The 14379-nt window shown below is 45.7% G+C and overlaps 1 protein-coding gene across 1 annotated transcript; it reads left to right on the plus strand.

Moving 5' to 3' along the window:
• Nucleotides 1–432: 432 nt before the first annotated feature.
• Nucleotides 433–13050, plus strand: LOC124006295 (nesprin-2-like). The gene is made up of 10 exons (XM_046316224.1): nt 433–1728; nt 5104–5163; nt 8333–8426; nt 8634–8816; nt 9057–9194; nt 9330–9461; nt 10272–10494; nt 10667–10767; nt 11369–11630; nt 12916–13050. The coding sequence occupies exons 1-9, from the start codon at nt 1721–1723 to the stop codon at nt 11564–11566; spliced, it is 1137 nt and encodes a 378-aa protein (XP_046172180.1). The 5' UTR covers nt 433–1720; the 3' UTR covers nt 11567–11630; nt 12916–13050.
• Nucleotides 13051–14379: the final 1329 nt, after the last annotated feature.

The raw sequence follows: 14379 nt of genomic DNA on the forward strand, positions 1-14379 counted from the left end.
TGCCATCCTTATGTAACTGGCCTACAATATGCCTTAATTTGAATAATAACATACAGGGGGCAGATGAGCCATGCACACAGCCTGTATAATTCATATAAACATTTGCAGTTATTTCAAATGATCCAGACATCTCATTGATGTTTTTTTTTATTACACTCTCGAAATAACCTTTGATGAAGATATTATTGTTTTATATATATATATATATATATATATATATATATATATATATATATATATATATATATATATATATATATATATATATATATAATTAAAATAATCTTCAACTTAATTGTCCATTGCATTTTTAAGTTATTTAAGAACGGATTTTTATTTGAGAATTGTGAGTACGTGACACATTTAGGTAGACGGAAGTTTAACGCAGGTGAGTACTGCATGCGTTTGAGGGGTGTGGTTTCAAACTACCAGTGACAGGTCAAGTCACCGGGGACATTCTAAACAACGGTGTGCTCTTCCGATAGTGATTACGTTCAACCAGAGAAAGCGGATAAACCTCACAAATGACATCCTATGTGATGATTCAAACGTGCACATATTCCCTCCGAATTTCGAGTAGGTGTTTATCATATTTAGGCATCGAGCGAAATGGGGCTCCCAAGTGTCAAGACCTCCCAGCTTGCATGAATCCCGCCTGTGAATCCGGACCAAGCAGAATCGCAAGTTACCTGTTTATTTCCCAGTCTCAATGCTATTGATGATTTTGACGTCAACATAGCGTAAACTTTCGAGCAGGCCTATTAAAATGTAAAAGTGCATGTTATATCATTCAGGTTTTTTTTTGTCGAGAGACAACAAAGTCGGTCATTAACAAAACATTCAACATTTCGTCAATGTCATTACTATATCCAAAAACATGGGAGGTATTTATCTCCGGAAGTACCAACTTGTTGGCCCAAAGTGCCATTTCCACGTAAATTGTTTTCAACAGGCACCGGTTACTGTATGTCTGGCAGCTGTGTTATACAGTATGCATGACACATTGTTACAGGTGGATTCCCTGTCATGCCTTGAGGTTATTTCTTTTGAAGGATGTGGCATCAATAGCCTTACTGCTGCACCTACAACTCCTAGTGGAACCAAATGCTTCTCATCCCATCTACGTTTCACTGACAAATTGTGTACTTTTCCACAAGCTAGAAAGCACTTTTACACAACAAAATGCACTTCACTTTTAAGGGCCGATGTCTAAAAACCAATGTAAGTAAATGCCAATGAATGAACCAAGTTTGTGTAGAGGCCTAATGGGAATGACAGTGTATCTTCACAGCCCTTTGACAGTCATTCTTTCATCAGTGACCAGTAATTAGATCAAACGATTCTGCTCTTTTGAGCAGTGCTTGACCAGAAGAACTTGGTGTCGGCTAATTAACTACTGAATCAGTCAGCAACATCCCTTGGACAAGTGCCAGGCCTTGGATCAAGAAGGCTGACAACAGGCTTGTGAAACCCAACTCATGTGAGCAGTCACGAATCGGGATATCTTGGATAACTACCTACTTGACTATCCCTGACCAGAGATAAAGGGTGTGAGGACAATAATCAGAATGAGAATCGCAGGCCTTTCTCATGTCGGTATTGATGATACCCTCTCATCATTCAGGATTATAAATCGTAGTCACACAATGTCCCCTCTTAAGGGGCTCAGGTCCTCTAGAAGAGCATCTATCTGGCAGTAGAGTATCTCTCCAAGCCCACTATGAAGAGGTGAGAGGGAAAATGGACAGGAAAATGATTTCTGAACTGGATTACGGGTCAGATTTATTTACCTGATGGTCTCCTATGAGCAACATTTATTGTGTAACAGGAACTTTTCAATGTTGTGATTATTTTTGGATTCCACCCAGACATCCGTTTTGATTAAGTCTGTCTGTCTATCTGTCCGTCAATGCCCCGCTTGCAGACTTCCATTGCAGGCCTCTAAATTGTTTCCCAAAAGGTTGTGTGCGTTGGCTTTCATTCCAGTCAATTTCCGTTGCATTCATTAGCTCGCTCTCTTAGGTATTTAGCCAAACACATTTAATTCTGTTCATTTCCCCTGATAACGTCGATTGAAGGAATTGTATAACACAGGGAACATTGTAAGCCACTGAGTCTAATTGAGTGAGGGCTCCAACCCTATAAGAATTGAGTTCCATTCCCATGTCCTATATACATGTATACTGCATTGTGTGTGGATGCATGATGCTCACCCTAAAGAGAGGTGCGGTCACTAATGAAGGAATGTGTTCTGCATTTGGACAAAGATGATCCCCACAAAGCCATTGAACTCTACAGTGCTGTGCTCTCTTTGTGATCGTTTTTTTCTCTCTTTCTCTTAGCAATAGTATAGCCACGATATCCAGAGCACCAGTTTCCCATGCCTGATCAAGCACTACATTTTAGATATAATCTCTTTAATAAGGGGTGTATCTGACACCAAGGATAATCTGTGTAACCTAAAGTGTACTTGGCCACACAATCTCTGCCTGTTCCCAGCCCAGCCTCTTGGTCCTTTGTGTTCATAATTTCTCTATTTTCTGTCCTTGTTGTCTTGTACTCATCACCTACTTTAGGCCTGTATACACTATACAGACACTTGAAATCTACAGACTGGGGTATTGCTGTTGGAAACATCTAGTCGGATTTCACCAACGTAGCATTGTATTCCAAACACACCTTTTTAGTTAATATTAGTAAGAAATGCTTGGTAATTCTAGCAGCCTATGAAATATGAAAGCTTTTGTAGTGTATTTGATGTTTACCTATGTTTTTATTAGAGTGCAGTAGTGGTAGAAAGTAATATTTGTCTTTCAGTCACTGAGGCCATTGTCCCAGGGACTTGCGGCACACATCTTGCCAGAGTGCTGTCTCGATACTACAGTACACAACTCACTCACTCTATCATGATTTCTCCTATCTGTCCCTCTCAGCCTTTCAATCTGTTTCTCTTCTCTCTCATTCCTGCTTCGCCCTCCATTTTGTCTGCGCCATTTCTTTCTCTGTCTCCCTCAATTTAGGAACAACCTAGTTAATGGTGAAAGAAAGTTTCCATCCAGGGTCACCAGATCTCTCTCCCGGCCCGGACCTGCTCCGTTTCTCCCGCACAACTGACCGTGTTAAGTGTTCTGATCTTGGATCAGTTCGGGGTGACTGATTGGGGGAGATTCTCTCCATGGCTGCCTCTATCTCTGTGCAGAAAGTGGGATAGATCAGGTGTCCCTGGCCTGTCTTTCGCACTCCATCCGGACAGCAGAAAGGCACATTTGTTCACTTTGAGTCTTTTGTGCTCCCGAGACAATGGCCGCAGTCTCGGGAGCACAGAGAGTTTGAGGGGGATGGGTAGGGAGCAGCAGAAGACGTGAAGCCACGCTCCATTTTTCTCTCCTCCTCGCTGGCTGTCCCTCCAACCTGTCACTGGAAACACAGATGTCCCCCACGGCTGCTGCTCCTGACTCTGCCCGCGTTGTGGCACAGAAAGGAGTGGGCAGGCACGCTGCATAACATAGACGGGCACTGTGGACGTGTCAATAGGCACGGTAAATGTTGGGATGAGAGTAGATGTGGGTGTTTTGCAAAGATGTCATTATTTCAGCTATGGTGACGTGCACGGTTGTCACTTTTCACAATTAGTTATGTTTCCCATGGCTCTGTGTGCTTGCTATTTGTTTAATTTTGCGTACTGTGCCTGGTCCCTTTGATCGGATTGCATTTGCCCTCAGAGTTGTCGAAATACTGAACTAATTGGCATGGACAAAAAAATGCTGAAGTTAAGGTTTGTTGAGCAAGACCAACTACGGGGTCACTGGAGGTGCTGTAGAGCCCATCTAATACTATCCAGGCAGATAAATGTGATTCATGCAGCGGTGTGGTGCCTCGGTCTGTTTTGCCCTGAGCCTCTGCTCCAGGCATTGGACCTGCATACCAATAACTGTTTTGTTTTTTTCACCATGAGGAGAGGAGCTGCCTGCCCACACCCAGACAAAGAATGACTTGTCCCAGCTGCCTATAAATGTTTAGTGTCCACTGCAAATCAGACGGTTAAAGGGATGCAATTGCCAATTATTGTCCCCGGACACTGTCCCACTAGACGCAGGCCTGGGCAACTCCAGTCCTCAGGGGGTCTGATTGGTGTCACACTTTTGCCCCAGACACACCCGACTCCAATAATCAACTAATCATGATCTTCAGTTAAATGCAATTAATTTAAATCAGGTGCGTTTGCTAGGGATGGAGGAAAAGTGACACCAATCAGGCACGTGAGGACTGGATTTGCCCAGGCCTGCTAGAGCATGTAGCCAGGAGTACGTGAGCTGGAGGTTGAGTCAATGTTAGGCAAATGACAGTTAATACGTTCTGTCAAGGACTGAATAGCAGACTGACTCCATAGGTTAACGATCCTCTTTTCCCTGGTAATGTTCCCGCTCCCAGCCTGTCCGTCAGGTGGATCCAGGATGCTACTGGTGTCAGTTGACGAAGCATCCATCAAGGCAAGGAAATGTCAACTGGCCAATCACACTTTAATGGCTGTGTTGACGATGTCATTATTTTTCGTTTGTCTCGTACAGCAGCAGGGCTCGTCCGGGCCATAACTGGCTGATGACGTCAGCAGCTCACCTTTTGTCTGAGCCGGAGAGTTTTTGTTTTTTTCTTCCATAGCAGACAAGCACTTTCACTGTTTGGCTTCATTCAGCTCCGTCTCACTTATTCAAATGTGGGTATTGTTATGGAAAACTACCAAGATGCACCTGCTTTGCTCCACCCCTACCCCGACAGCAAAATGACGCATGCACATTGTGGGCGTAAGCTGGCATTAGTTTACTTGTCATATCCCTATTCATGTATTCATGGGCAAGTAGTTGCACTAATCTGTGCTGAAATGGTGACTTGGATATCCAGTCTCTTTGGACTGCACTATACTATATACACTGCTGGCCTTTGCCATACTCTAAAGAGCCAGGTTTAACAGAGTAAATGTACTGTCATTGAGAAGTAGCCTATTGGGACAGTATCATCACCTGCAGCCAGTGAAGCCCCCTGTCCTTTGTGCTGTCTAGAGGGGACTGAAACCTACCCAACCCTCTCTCTCTCTCTCCGTCCCAGCACGCAGAAATTACAAGAGTGCCCTTTCGAAGCTGTGACATCTGCAGGTTCCATTATTGGGTGAGCTCCCCTAACAGTAATAAAACTGCTTTCGATTTTCAACTCCACCGCCTCAAGGTCCAATGCGGTGACTCCGTGCCCTCTTGTGATGGAGCAGTCAGCCACACGCGCTTATGAATGTTGAGATCTGACTGACGCTGCTCTCTCATGAGTAAAGAGAAAAGGACGTTTCATGTTATTCATATTTACCTAATGGCTGGCGAGCAGCCATTTTGAAAGCCCTGCTTTCTCTTCTATCGGAATATGAAGAGGAGAAGATGGCTGTTGATAAATCTGTGTCTTGTTGGTACTGTTATTCCCTGTCTCATTAGTCTAAGGGCAGAGGTCAATCTCAGGCCGGTCGGTTCTGCAGAAGTCCGTCTACTGTGCTGGATTATCAAGTGTGACATTAGCCCAGAGGGGTTCGTTGACTTGCCGATGATTAACAATAGGCCCCCGGTAGCAGAGTAGCCGACCTTCCATGGTGCATTCAGCAGGTAAGGGACCGGGGGAAATCTATTTGGCATTTTCTTTTGCCAGGGCCAGAGTGGTGCCCTCATAACTCTTCTGGGCACAAGTGTGAAGTGATTTATCGTTCTCCAAGGCTGAGGGAATTCTTAAAGAGCCTACAGGCTACTTCCACTGTCGGGATTTGTATTTAATTCTGCATTAAAAATAAATAAAAAAAACTGCCATGGAAAAGAACACTCCTGTGTTAACTTGTTGTGAGGTTTTGAGTCTCCAGGGCATCTCAATTAAGTTGTTTACGGGACTTTTGATTGACAACACTAGTAATGTGAGCAGATTGGGTTGGCATAATGCCATGGTAACCATGTGAACCTAGTGCCCCCTGTTTGCTGTCTCCGCGAGATAAGCACTAATTACATTGGGGTGATAAAATCATCCCCTTTTTTTGATGTGGTCCTTTAACTGCTATCATCATGTGTGATACAGTTATCAGACTCCACCGACAGCCTGGCCTCACATCTGCCCTGCGTAAAGTTTATCTTGGCAGTCGCTGTGACCTATGGACTTCAGTTTAGTCATTAGAGCTGTGGGCATGTCACTCTCAGAGATTGGCTGAAATGGAAAGTATCTCACGGCATTGTGCCACACAAATGAACCAACCAAGAACTACATAAGACGTTTGCCAAGAGTTCCAACTTGATTGTGAAATCTGTGCGTTGACTCAAGAACTTCTGCAATCCTGAATGTTCCTCAGGAGGGATATGAAAGGAATATTAAGTATAGATAGTTGGGCCGATGGACTCTCACAGGTGGGATTGTAGCTTTCCGGTGATGTGTATTGGAAACATCCTCCACACTGTTCTACTTACCCAGGAAGGAGCTGTCATTCCTTTTCACATATCGACATGCCTTCCGCACTGAAGCACGGCAACATGGAATTACTTTTTAAGGAATGACAATGAGAAGACTGCATCAAAAAAATAACCTTCAATTCATTACATCAAAATGAAAAGAAACCAATAAATACAAATATTATCTTCTCAAAAACGTTTGAATATTGTCCCATACAAAATCTTTGTTTAGTTTTTGGCGACCCCACTGAAGTCCCCCCCCCTGACCCTACTAGGGTAGGGTCAACACCCCAAAATTGAATGCCGCTGCTCTAAATGGTATTTAGACAAACATTAGTCTTTTTGCTGATCTTTTCAGTTTATCAAAGATCTGACCGCCTCAAACCTGTGCCCACACTGAAACGTTATCTGACAGGCTGCTGCCCAGTGTGCTGCCCAGTGTGCTGCCCAGTGTGCTGCCCAGTGTGCTGCCCAGTGTGCTGCCCAGTGTGCTGCCCAGTGTGCTGCCCAGTGTGCTGCCCAGTGTGCTGCCCAGTGTGCTGCCCAGTCACTGAATAAAAGCGAGAGAAAGGAGGAAAGAGAAACTCTACTGTAGAAATGACAGACAAACAACCAGGATTGAACAGACGGGATCAGACAAGTGCATGTTTCAGACGAGTTTTATTACACATCCTCATCTTTTGTTGTAGGATTTTTCTAAAGGTAGGCAGCAATGGATAATGTCAATATCGGTGGGACCAAAAGGCTACTCTACTGTTATCATTTCCTATTCAACAGTCCGTAATGTGAAAACGTTCTGTTTTCAGCTCCTAACCCCCTTTAGAGTGGTCTGAAGTGTGGAACTGCTGAGTCATAATTCATAAGAGGGATTGCTACTGCAAAACGATTAGATGGCCCAGAAAATAACCGCTTGGCCATTCGGGTACTTGCCTCACTTTGGGAGAGGCATTCAGCTACTCGCCATCTGCGCTGTCTCTCTCAATTCCTGGGCAGTCATTCAGAACACTATTTGTAATGACTTATATGAATAACCCATCAGGGTGAACTCGGGTACTCACCCAACACTGAGTGTACTCAAAGATCCCCCCCCCCTTTTACAATAGTTTTTTCAAAGATGGCACCTTTACTGGGTGCATTGAAAGCATGTAGATTCCATCTAATAACATACTATAGACGTTATGTTACTGAGAAAAATACACTCAACGCAATTCATTTGGAAGTATGTGTTAATTGTCACCTCATTTCGGAGTGTTGTAATGCAGTGACACTTTCGCACGCCAAACAGGTGGAGCCACCCAGGTGACAGGTGGAGCCCAAGATGCCTGTGGGAGTGCCACTCCCAGCCGGTAGTCATGGATACCATTGTCCCTGCACCACAAGAAGTGACAATGTCGGAAGAGGATGAACGTCGAGTCGCTACCAAGTCTATGAACAGCCCCTTGGGATTGGACCTGATCCTACAACACACTGAGCCCCTACTTTCCGAATACCACTTCCTGCCTCTACTAGAGCTCAATGAGGAGCCCCAAGACTGTCTGCCACTGGGAACCTGCTTGATCCAAGATGGAAGCCCATCTCTGGATGGATGTGTCCATTGAGTGTTTCCCAACTCAACACATTTGTCTTCTCTTCTGACCCCAATGGGGTTTTCTCAAGTGTATTTGCTGATTGAAGGATTAAGTCCTAATTAATGTGGACAGTTAATTAATGGATAGTAGATTATATTGATCAACTGCAGTGAACCACACTACCCTAATTAATGTGCGTTTCCATTTACCAGTCTGGCCTTTGTTTGTTTATGTATCTCACAAAGGTTGGAAAGAAAATGGGTGCTATATGGCATGAGTTCATTCATCTCATTCATCTCTCAGCAATTGGCTCCGATTGGCGGAGAAGGCTGCCGACTCCCCCAGATCTGCCCATGTGCTCTTTGTCACTGCCAAGGAGGAGCTCGAGAAGGTTGAGGTAGGAGACCAGATCAGACCATCTAATGGCCATCTACAGCCCCATGTTGGTGTTTATGTCCTCAGTCATTGCGTAGAGACACTGTCCTTGTTATTACAGGTTTAATAGAGATGTTATTTCAGAACTGTTTCGTTCACCTGTATAATAGAACGAGTATCTCTCTACTGTTCAATCTAAACCCCAAGTTGTTGTGCTCTCCCCTCCCAGAGCCTGAGGACCCAGGCTGGGGCTCAGGTGGTGCAGCTGGACAGTCTGACTCTTAGGAACAGGACCCTGACCAGGCTCTTTGATGGGGCCATGCGGTCACGCCTGTTGGGCATGGCCACGGACTGTGGTCAACGCTGGGACCGCCTACATGGGACCATTGAGAGTGTTTGCCGCAGACTCAAGGTAAGAGGTGCAAGATACCCCTTCCTTCATCACACAGATGTCTAAGGCAGGGGGACGTTTTCTTTTTTGAGCTACATCTGATTCCTCCCAAATGTATTCAGATGCCAGCATTGGACTAGACTATTATTCTGTATCTATATTGCTATACCTCCACCTCTCTTGGCCTACAATGTTATATTTCCCCTCCCCTCGCTTCACGTGCTCTCTTTCCTACCCAGTCTCCTCCTGCCCCTCCCCTAGCACCGTGTGTCCCAGCGGGAGGAGTTTGAGGGCCAGCGGGAGGAGATGGCTGTGTGGCTTGCTGACATGGACCTTAGGCTGACCGAGGTGGAACACTTCTCTGGATGGGACACCTGTGACAAGATGTGGGAGCTGCAGGTAAAGGACATGGCCTAGGACTGTACTGGACAGGACTGACCAGCCAAGTAATCTGACCACGCAATCAGTGGTCCTCACTTTTGCCTAACAACATTTTGCATCTGATTTACCTGGTCATTTATTCCCATGAGCGAGGCGCTGATCCAGAAGAGCGAGCCAGAGGACGTCCAAGACATCGAGGCGGGGCTGCAGGAGCTGCTGCTCTACTCTGCCCACGTATTTGAGGGAGTGGGCCGTCTGCACACACGCCTGCTCAGCATGAGACTGGTAGGCTACGCTTAACCTGTATCTTTAACTGCACCAGCCACTCTAAGGCCCTGCTTTTCTGCACGATTTCTTCTCTTCTTCTAAGCTTCTGTCCACGGCTCTGAAAGGCCTATATGGGTCTTAGAGTGGCTGGTGAAGGAAGGAGAGGGGATTTGGGGTTGTGGAATATGCCCATGCTGTTCCAGGCCAAACTGAGAACAACTCTACCATTTAGTGTGTTTTTGTAGCATCCTGTAGTAGTTCTCTTCCATTTATATGTCCTCCTTTCCTCCCTCTCCCTATCCTTCCTCCCTCTCCCTTCATCCTTCCTCCCTCTCCCTTCATCCTTCCTCCCTCTCCCTTCATCCTTCCTCCCTCTCCCTTCATCCTTCCTCCCTCTCCCTTCATCCTTCCTCCCTCTCCCTTCATCCTTCCTCCCTCTCCCTTTATCCTTCCTCCCTCTCCCTTTATCCTTCCTCCCTCTCCCTTTATCCTTCCTCCCTCTCCCTTTATCCTTCCTCCCTCTCCCTTTATCCTTCCTCCCTCTCCCTTTATCCTTCCTCCCTCTCCCTTTATCCTTCCTCCCTCTCCCTTCATCCTTCCTCCCTCTCCCTTCATCCTTCCTTCCTCCCTCTCCCTCCCTCTATCTTTCGATCCCTCTCCCTATCCTTCTTCCCTCTCCCTATCCTTCCTCCCTCTCCCTCCCTCTATCTTTCCTCTCTCTCCCTATCCTTCCTCCCTCTCCCTCCCTCTATCTTTCCTCTCTCTCCCTATCCTTCCTCCCTCTCACTCCCTCTATCTTTCTCCCTCACTCTATCTTTCCTTTGTCAGGTGTTTGAGGATGACTGTGTACTGACTCAAGCCTCTGACTCCGGCTGTCCGTCTGAGGTCCTGTTGGAGCAGGATGGTGTGTTTGAGAAGAGCAGCGCCCCAGACCAGCAGAACCCCCCCCCCAACCTGGACCACATGGTGCTGGAGTGGGACCCCTCCGTCGACATCGGGGGCCCCGTCTCCCAATCCAACGCCGACTTGTCATGTTTCAGCGCCAACACAGGTAGGCGATTTAAAGAAAGGTTAATGACGCAGATAGAATAATGCACTTGTTCTATCCTCATCCATTGGGGTGCCATGAGAACATTTTTAAATGATTAACGCTGTCATTGTTTTCGATATGTGTTGGTGAGGCTTGGCACCAGATTTGAGGTGTGCTTGATTCATTCAAACAGATCGAGAAAAGCCATTGGCCAGAGATGGTGTAAAGAGGCGGAGTTACCTCAGCTACATAGGCTCTCAGTCTGATATAAATGACAGAGCAGCAGAGGAAATGGTGAGTAGACCGAGCTCCTCCTGCTGATCTTTATTTTGGCTCTTCGCTCGACCACTGTTCCCTTAGGCTCAGAGGCACACGCAGGTCAACATGTTTTTACAATATTATCAGGAATGTAAACTTGTGTTCAACCGGCAAAGGAATTTGAATAATGCGTTGGACAGTGAATACTGAAGTATGTGTGAAACAAATAATGATCCATTGAAATGATGACACACAATGTTGTTCTTCACTTCGATTAACATGGAGTATGTGGGGTGGAGTATGTGTATGTGAGGAAAAAGCTAACATAGCTCTTTTTTTTAGTTAAGCCTAAAGCCAATACTTCCATTATCATCGGTGTCAGTACAGAGAAGCTTTGTTTTGCTGGTGTGACTAATAATACTGATTGTTTTGAACTCGTAACCAAACCCATTGGATTTTATAGTGGAAGATGCAGAAATGTAGGTATGATTTTAGCATCGGATTTAAGCCAGAAATATAAAGAATTCAAAGACTCCTCTGGGTTTTTGCATATTAAAACCAAAAATCTCAATGAAAAGTTAGTTCATTCCAGGTCAAATTGACACAATCTATCCTCACTTGTGGCTGGTGTTTCCAGGGGCCGGAGAGGAGGTTTGAGTATGCAGGCCCAGTGGTGTTCTCAACTCCCACAATCCAGAGTGTCAGAGATGACAAACCTCTACTCTCTGGCCACTGGATGACCTCCATGCCCGATGGACCCTCCCAGGAGCCTGTGAGCTTTGACCCGCATCAGCGCCTGGCTGGGACAGACACACGGACACACTGTCCCCTCTAAAGCCCCCTCGGTCCAACAGCACAGAGCCTGCTCCAAGGTTGTCCAGACCAACAGTACTTGGAAGGTACATCTTAAACCCAGTAAAACTCCTAAGCCTTTTAACAGACTGATCCAGTGTCCCCCCCCCCCCCGAGAGTGAAAACACTGTCTTAGACAGAAACCCTCTGATCCTTTGAGGACATTCAACTTGGCACACACCCAAAAAAGAACAGCCGGCGCAGTCTGAACCGAGTGAAGTTGGAGGAATGAGGTGCTAACAACAGTACCTTTCATTGAGCAACATATTGCATCCCATGAGCATCCTCTAGCTTTCTGGAATGGCAGAGAAATGTGCCCTGGAGCTTCCACGAGACTCCTGACCTTCCACGCTGATTAGGTTCTGCTTGTGGTCCAGAGAGGAGCGTGTACTTTACAGTGAGACATGCACACAAAGGTGTTTGGTTATATGCAGACCTGTATGTTGGAAAAGGCTCACTTTTACTGTGAAGAGCTCTAGGAATTGACGTTCCCATGCATTATTTGCAAAAAAAATGCATGGATCATTTAACGCTGGTGAAATCACGAAAAAGTAAATATTCATTGAATCATGTGAATCGACAACTCAGTGTTTTGTGTTATTGCATGCAGCTTTAAATTCATTGCCCGCTATTTTGGGTGTGTCACATCGCCTACAAACTGTCTGTTTTATATCTCGTCTTTCTCGTAAACAAATCAATAAGATGTTGATTTATAAATGCATCGGTGTAGCAGAGGCTACGTTTCTTAAGTGTCACCAAAACAGAAACCGCCCAGGAATATTTCCCCTTCCCTCTCCCAAAAAACGGGTCTTTTTTCTTTCTAATTAAGCTGTCTGAAGCCAAGCCTGATTAAAGCATTCTGTTTGTCAGAGGGGGACACGTCCGTAAGAAAGTGAATCGCTGTGCTGATGGAAAGCCTGATTTCACTGCAAAGCCTCAAACCTTGCGGAGGAACCATTTCCATTTCAAAGGGGCTCCTTTAATGTCTCTGCGCTCGAGGCTTAATTGGCTGCTTTACAGGGACGGAGGAGAGCTCTGGCGTTAACTGGCTTTTTAATATCTGTCGTAATTGCAGGCGAGCGCATAAAGACCAGACACACCATAGGCCACGAGCGTTAGTCAAAACCCAGTGAGGGGATAGAGAGAGAGCGTCGGACAAGGGGCTGATGGGTTGGTCCCATGAGAGAGGGTGTGTGTGTGTGGCAACCTTATTGGGCCGCATCTATGAGTCTCTTTTGATTTACAATTGGCCCTTTGTTGCATATAAACACTGTCATGTAGAATGAGTCTAGCCTGTGCCGTAACCCAAACTGCTTTTTGAATGTGTGACAGTGTGCTGGTTGCTCTGAGGGAAGCCACAGTCTCAGGTACATCCCCGTTCAGACACGCCCCCAGGAGCTGTGTTTGACCCCCTACACCTGACAGTCATGTGACCTCCAGCTCAAGTCTGATAGGATGGCTTGTAGACTTCAATTAAACCCACAGGTAACAGTATCACATGCTTTATTATTGCCGTAACAGTTAATGGCAGCTTGTAAGATCAAGTTAATTCACCTGTTGTCTTCAAAATGTACAGCAATGTACTGAAGATGACAGGTTGTATGCAGATCACAGTAGAAGTTAAAAAAAGAAAAAATAATAGTATCTTTGCCAGCTGCCTTGTAAAACGCTGTATAGCTAGGCCTACAGTGCAGAGGCCACAATGAATGCATCCCCTGTCGGGTTAGCTGTGTGTGTACACAATCCCTCTCTCTGTTGATTCCTCTTTCTCTGCCAGTCTCCAGAGGAAGATACACACTGCAATGCCTCATGGGAGGTGGTCCATAGTGAGCAACGGTGAGTAAAGTCTTATTCACGTGGAAACCATGGCCGCCTTTAAACAGGCAAACCAATTCTGATCTTTTGCCCAATTATTTATATTTTGACCAATCAGATCTTTTGCCAATATTTGGGGAAAAAAATCAGAATTAGTCTGCCTGCGTAAACGCAGCCTATATGTTTTAATATTCAATGCTTTGGTTCAATTTATATTACTGTACTATCATAGTTTTTACTTATAAGCGTATTTGAGTGTATCTATATATAATAACTTGCATAATGACAACACTGCAAATACCTGTCGTGACATTTTACATTTGATATTCCAATCAATACCAATTAGACAGTGATGGCAAATCTCACTCCTCCATGTGATTTATTGACATTAAAAACAGCACACACTCCCAGTCACAAAGGTCAATAACTACTCCGGTCTTAAACGATGCTGAGACTTAGAATTATAATCACGCTCCTTCTATCCACGCTTCTCCTGTAGGCCAGATGATTGCCCTAACAGACAAACACAGTTCCGCTTTTGGCCCCTGGGGGCCGTGTGGGTACTAAAGACTCTGAGGAGCCCAGTGTTCCTGGCCCTGCTGGTCTTGCCTATAGCACTCCTCATGGACCCAGAGTGCCACCGATCCAACTCCCTGGCTCTCTCCTTCCAACTGGCCCTGAGCTACGTCAACGGGCCCCCGCCAACCCGAGGGACAAAAGTGTCACAGAGGGGGCACAACACACCCCTGGTGAGCCTGGAACACACCTGATTCAGGGGTCGGACAGTCCCAGAATGCCTTTGGATTTCAGAGCCTTGCGTAATGCATTAACAAGGAGGCCGTATGAGGGAAAACGAGAAATTAAGAACTGTTTCGCCCAATCAAAATGTGGGCTTGGTATTTATCTGAATCCCTCCACCAACCTGCTGGCAGAAGTGGCCCATGACTTAATGGGCCTGATTTGTAACGATCTCTAATGGCA

Source organism: Oncorhynchus gorbuscha, linkage group LG19, assembly GCF_021184085.1.
Source record: "Oncorhynchus gorbuscha isolate QuinsamMale2020 ecotype Even-year linkage group LG19, OgorEven_v1.0, whole genome shotgun sequence".
In the NCBI taxonomy this organism is placed as follows: Eukaryota; Metazoa; Chordata; class Actinopteri; order Salmoniformes; family Salmonidae; genus Oncorhynchus; species Oncorhynchus gorbuscha.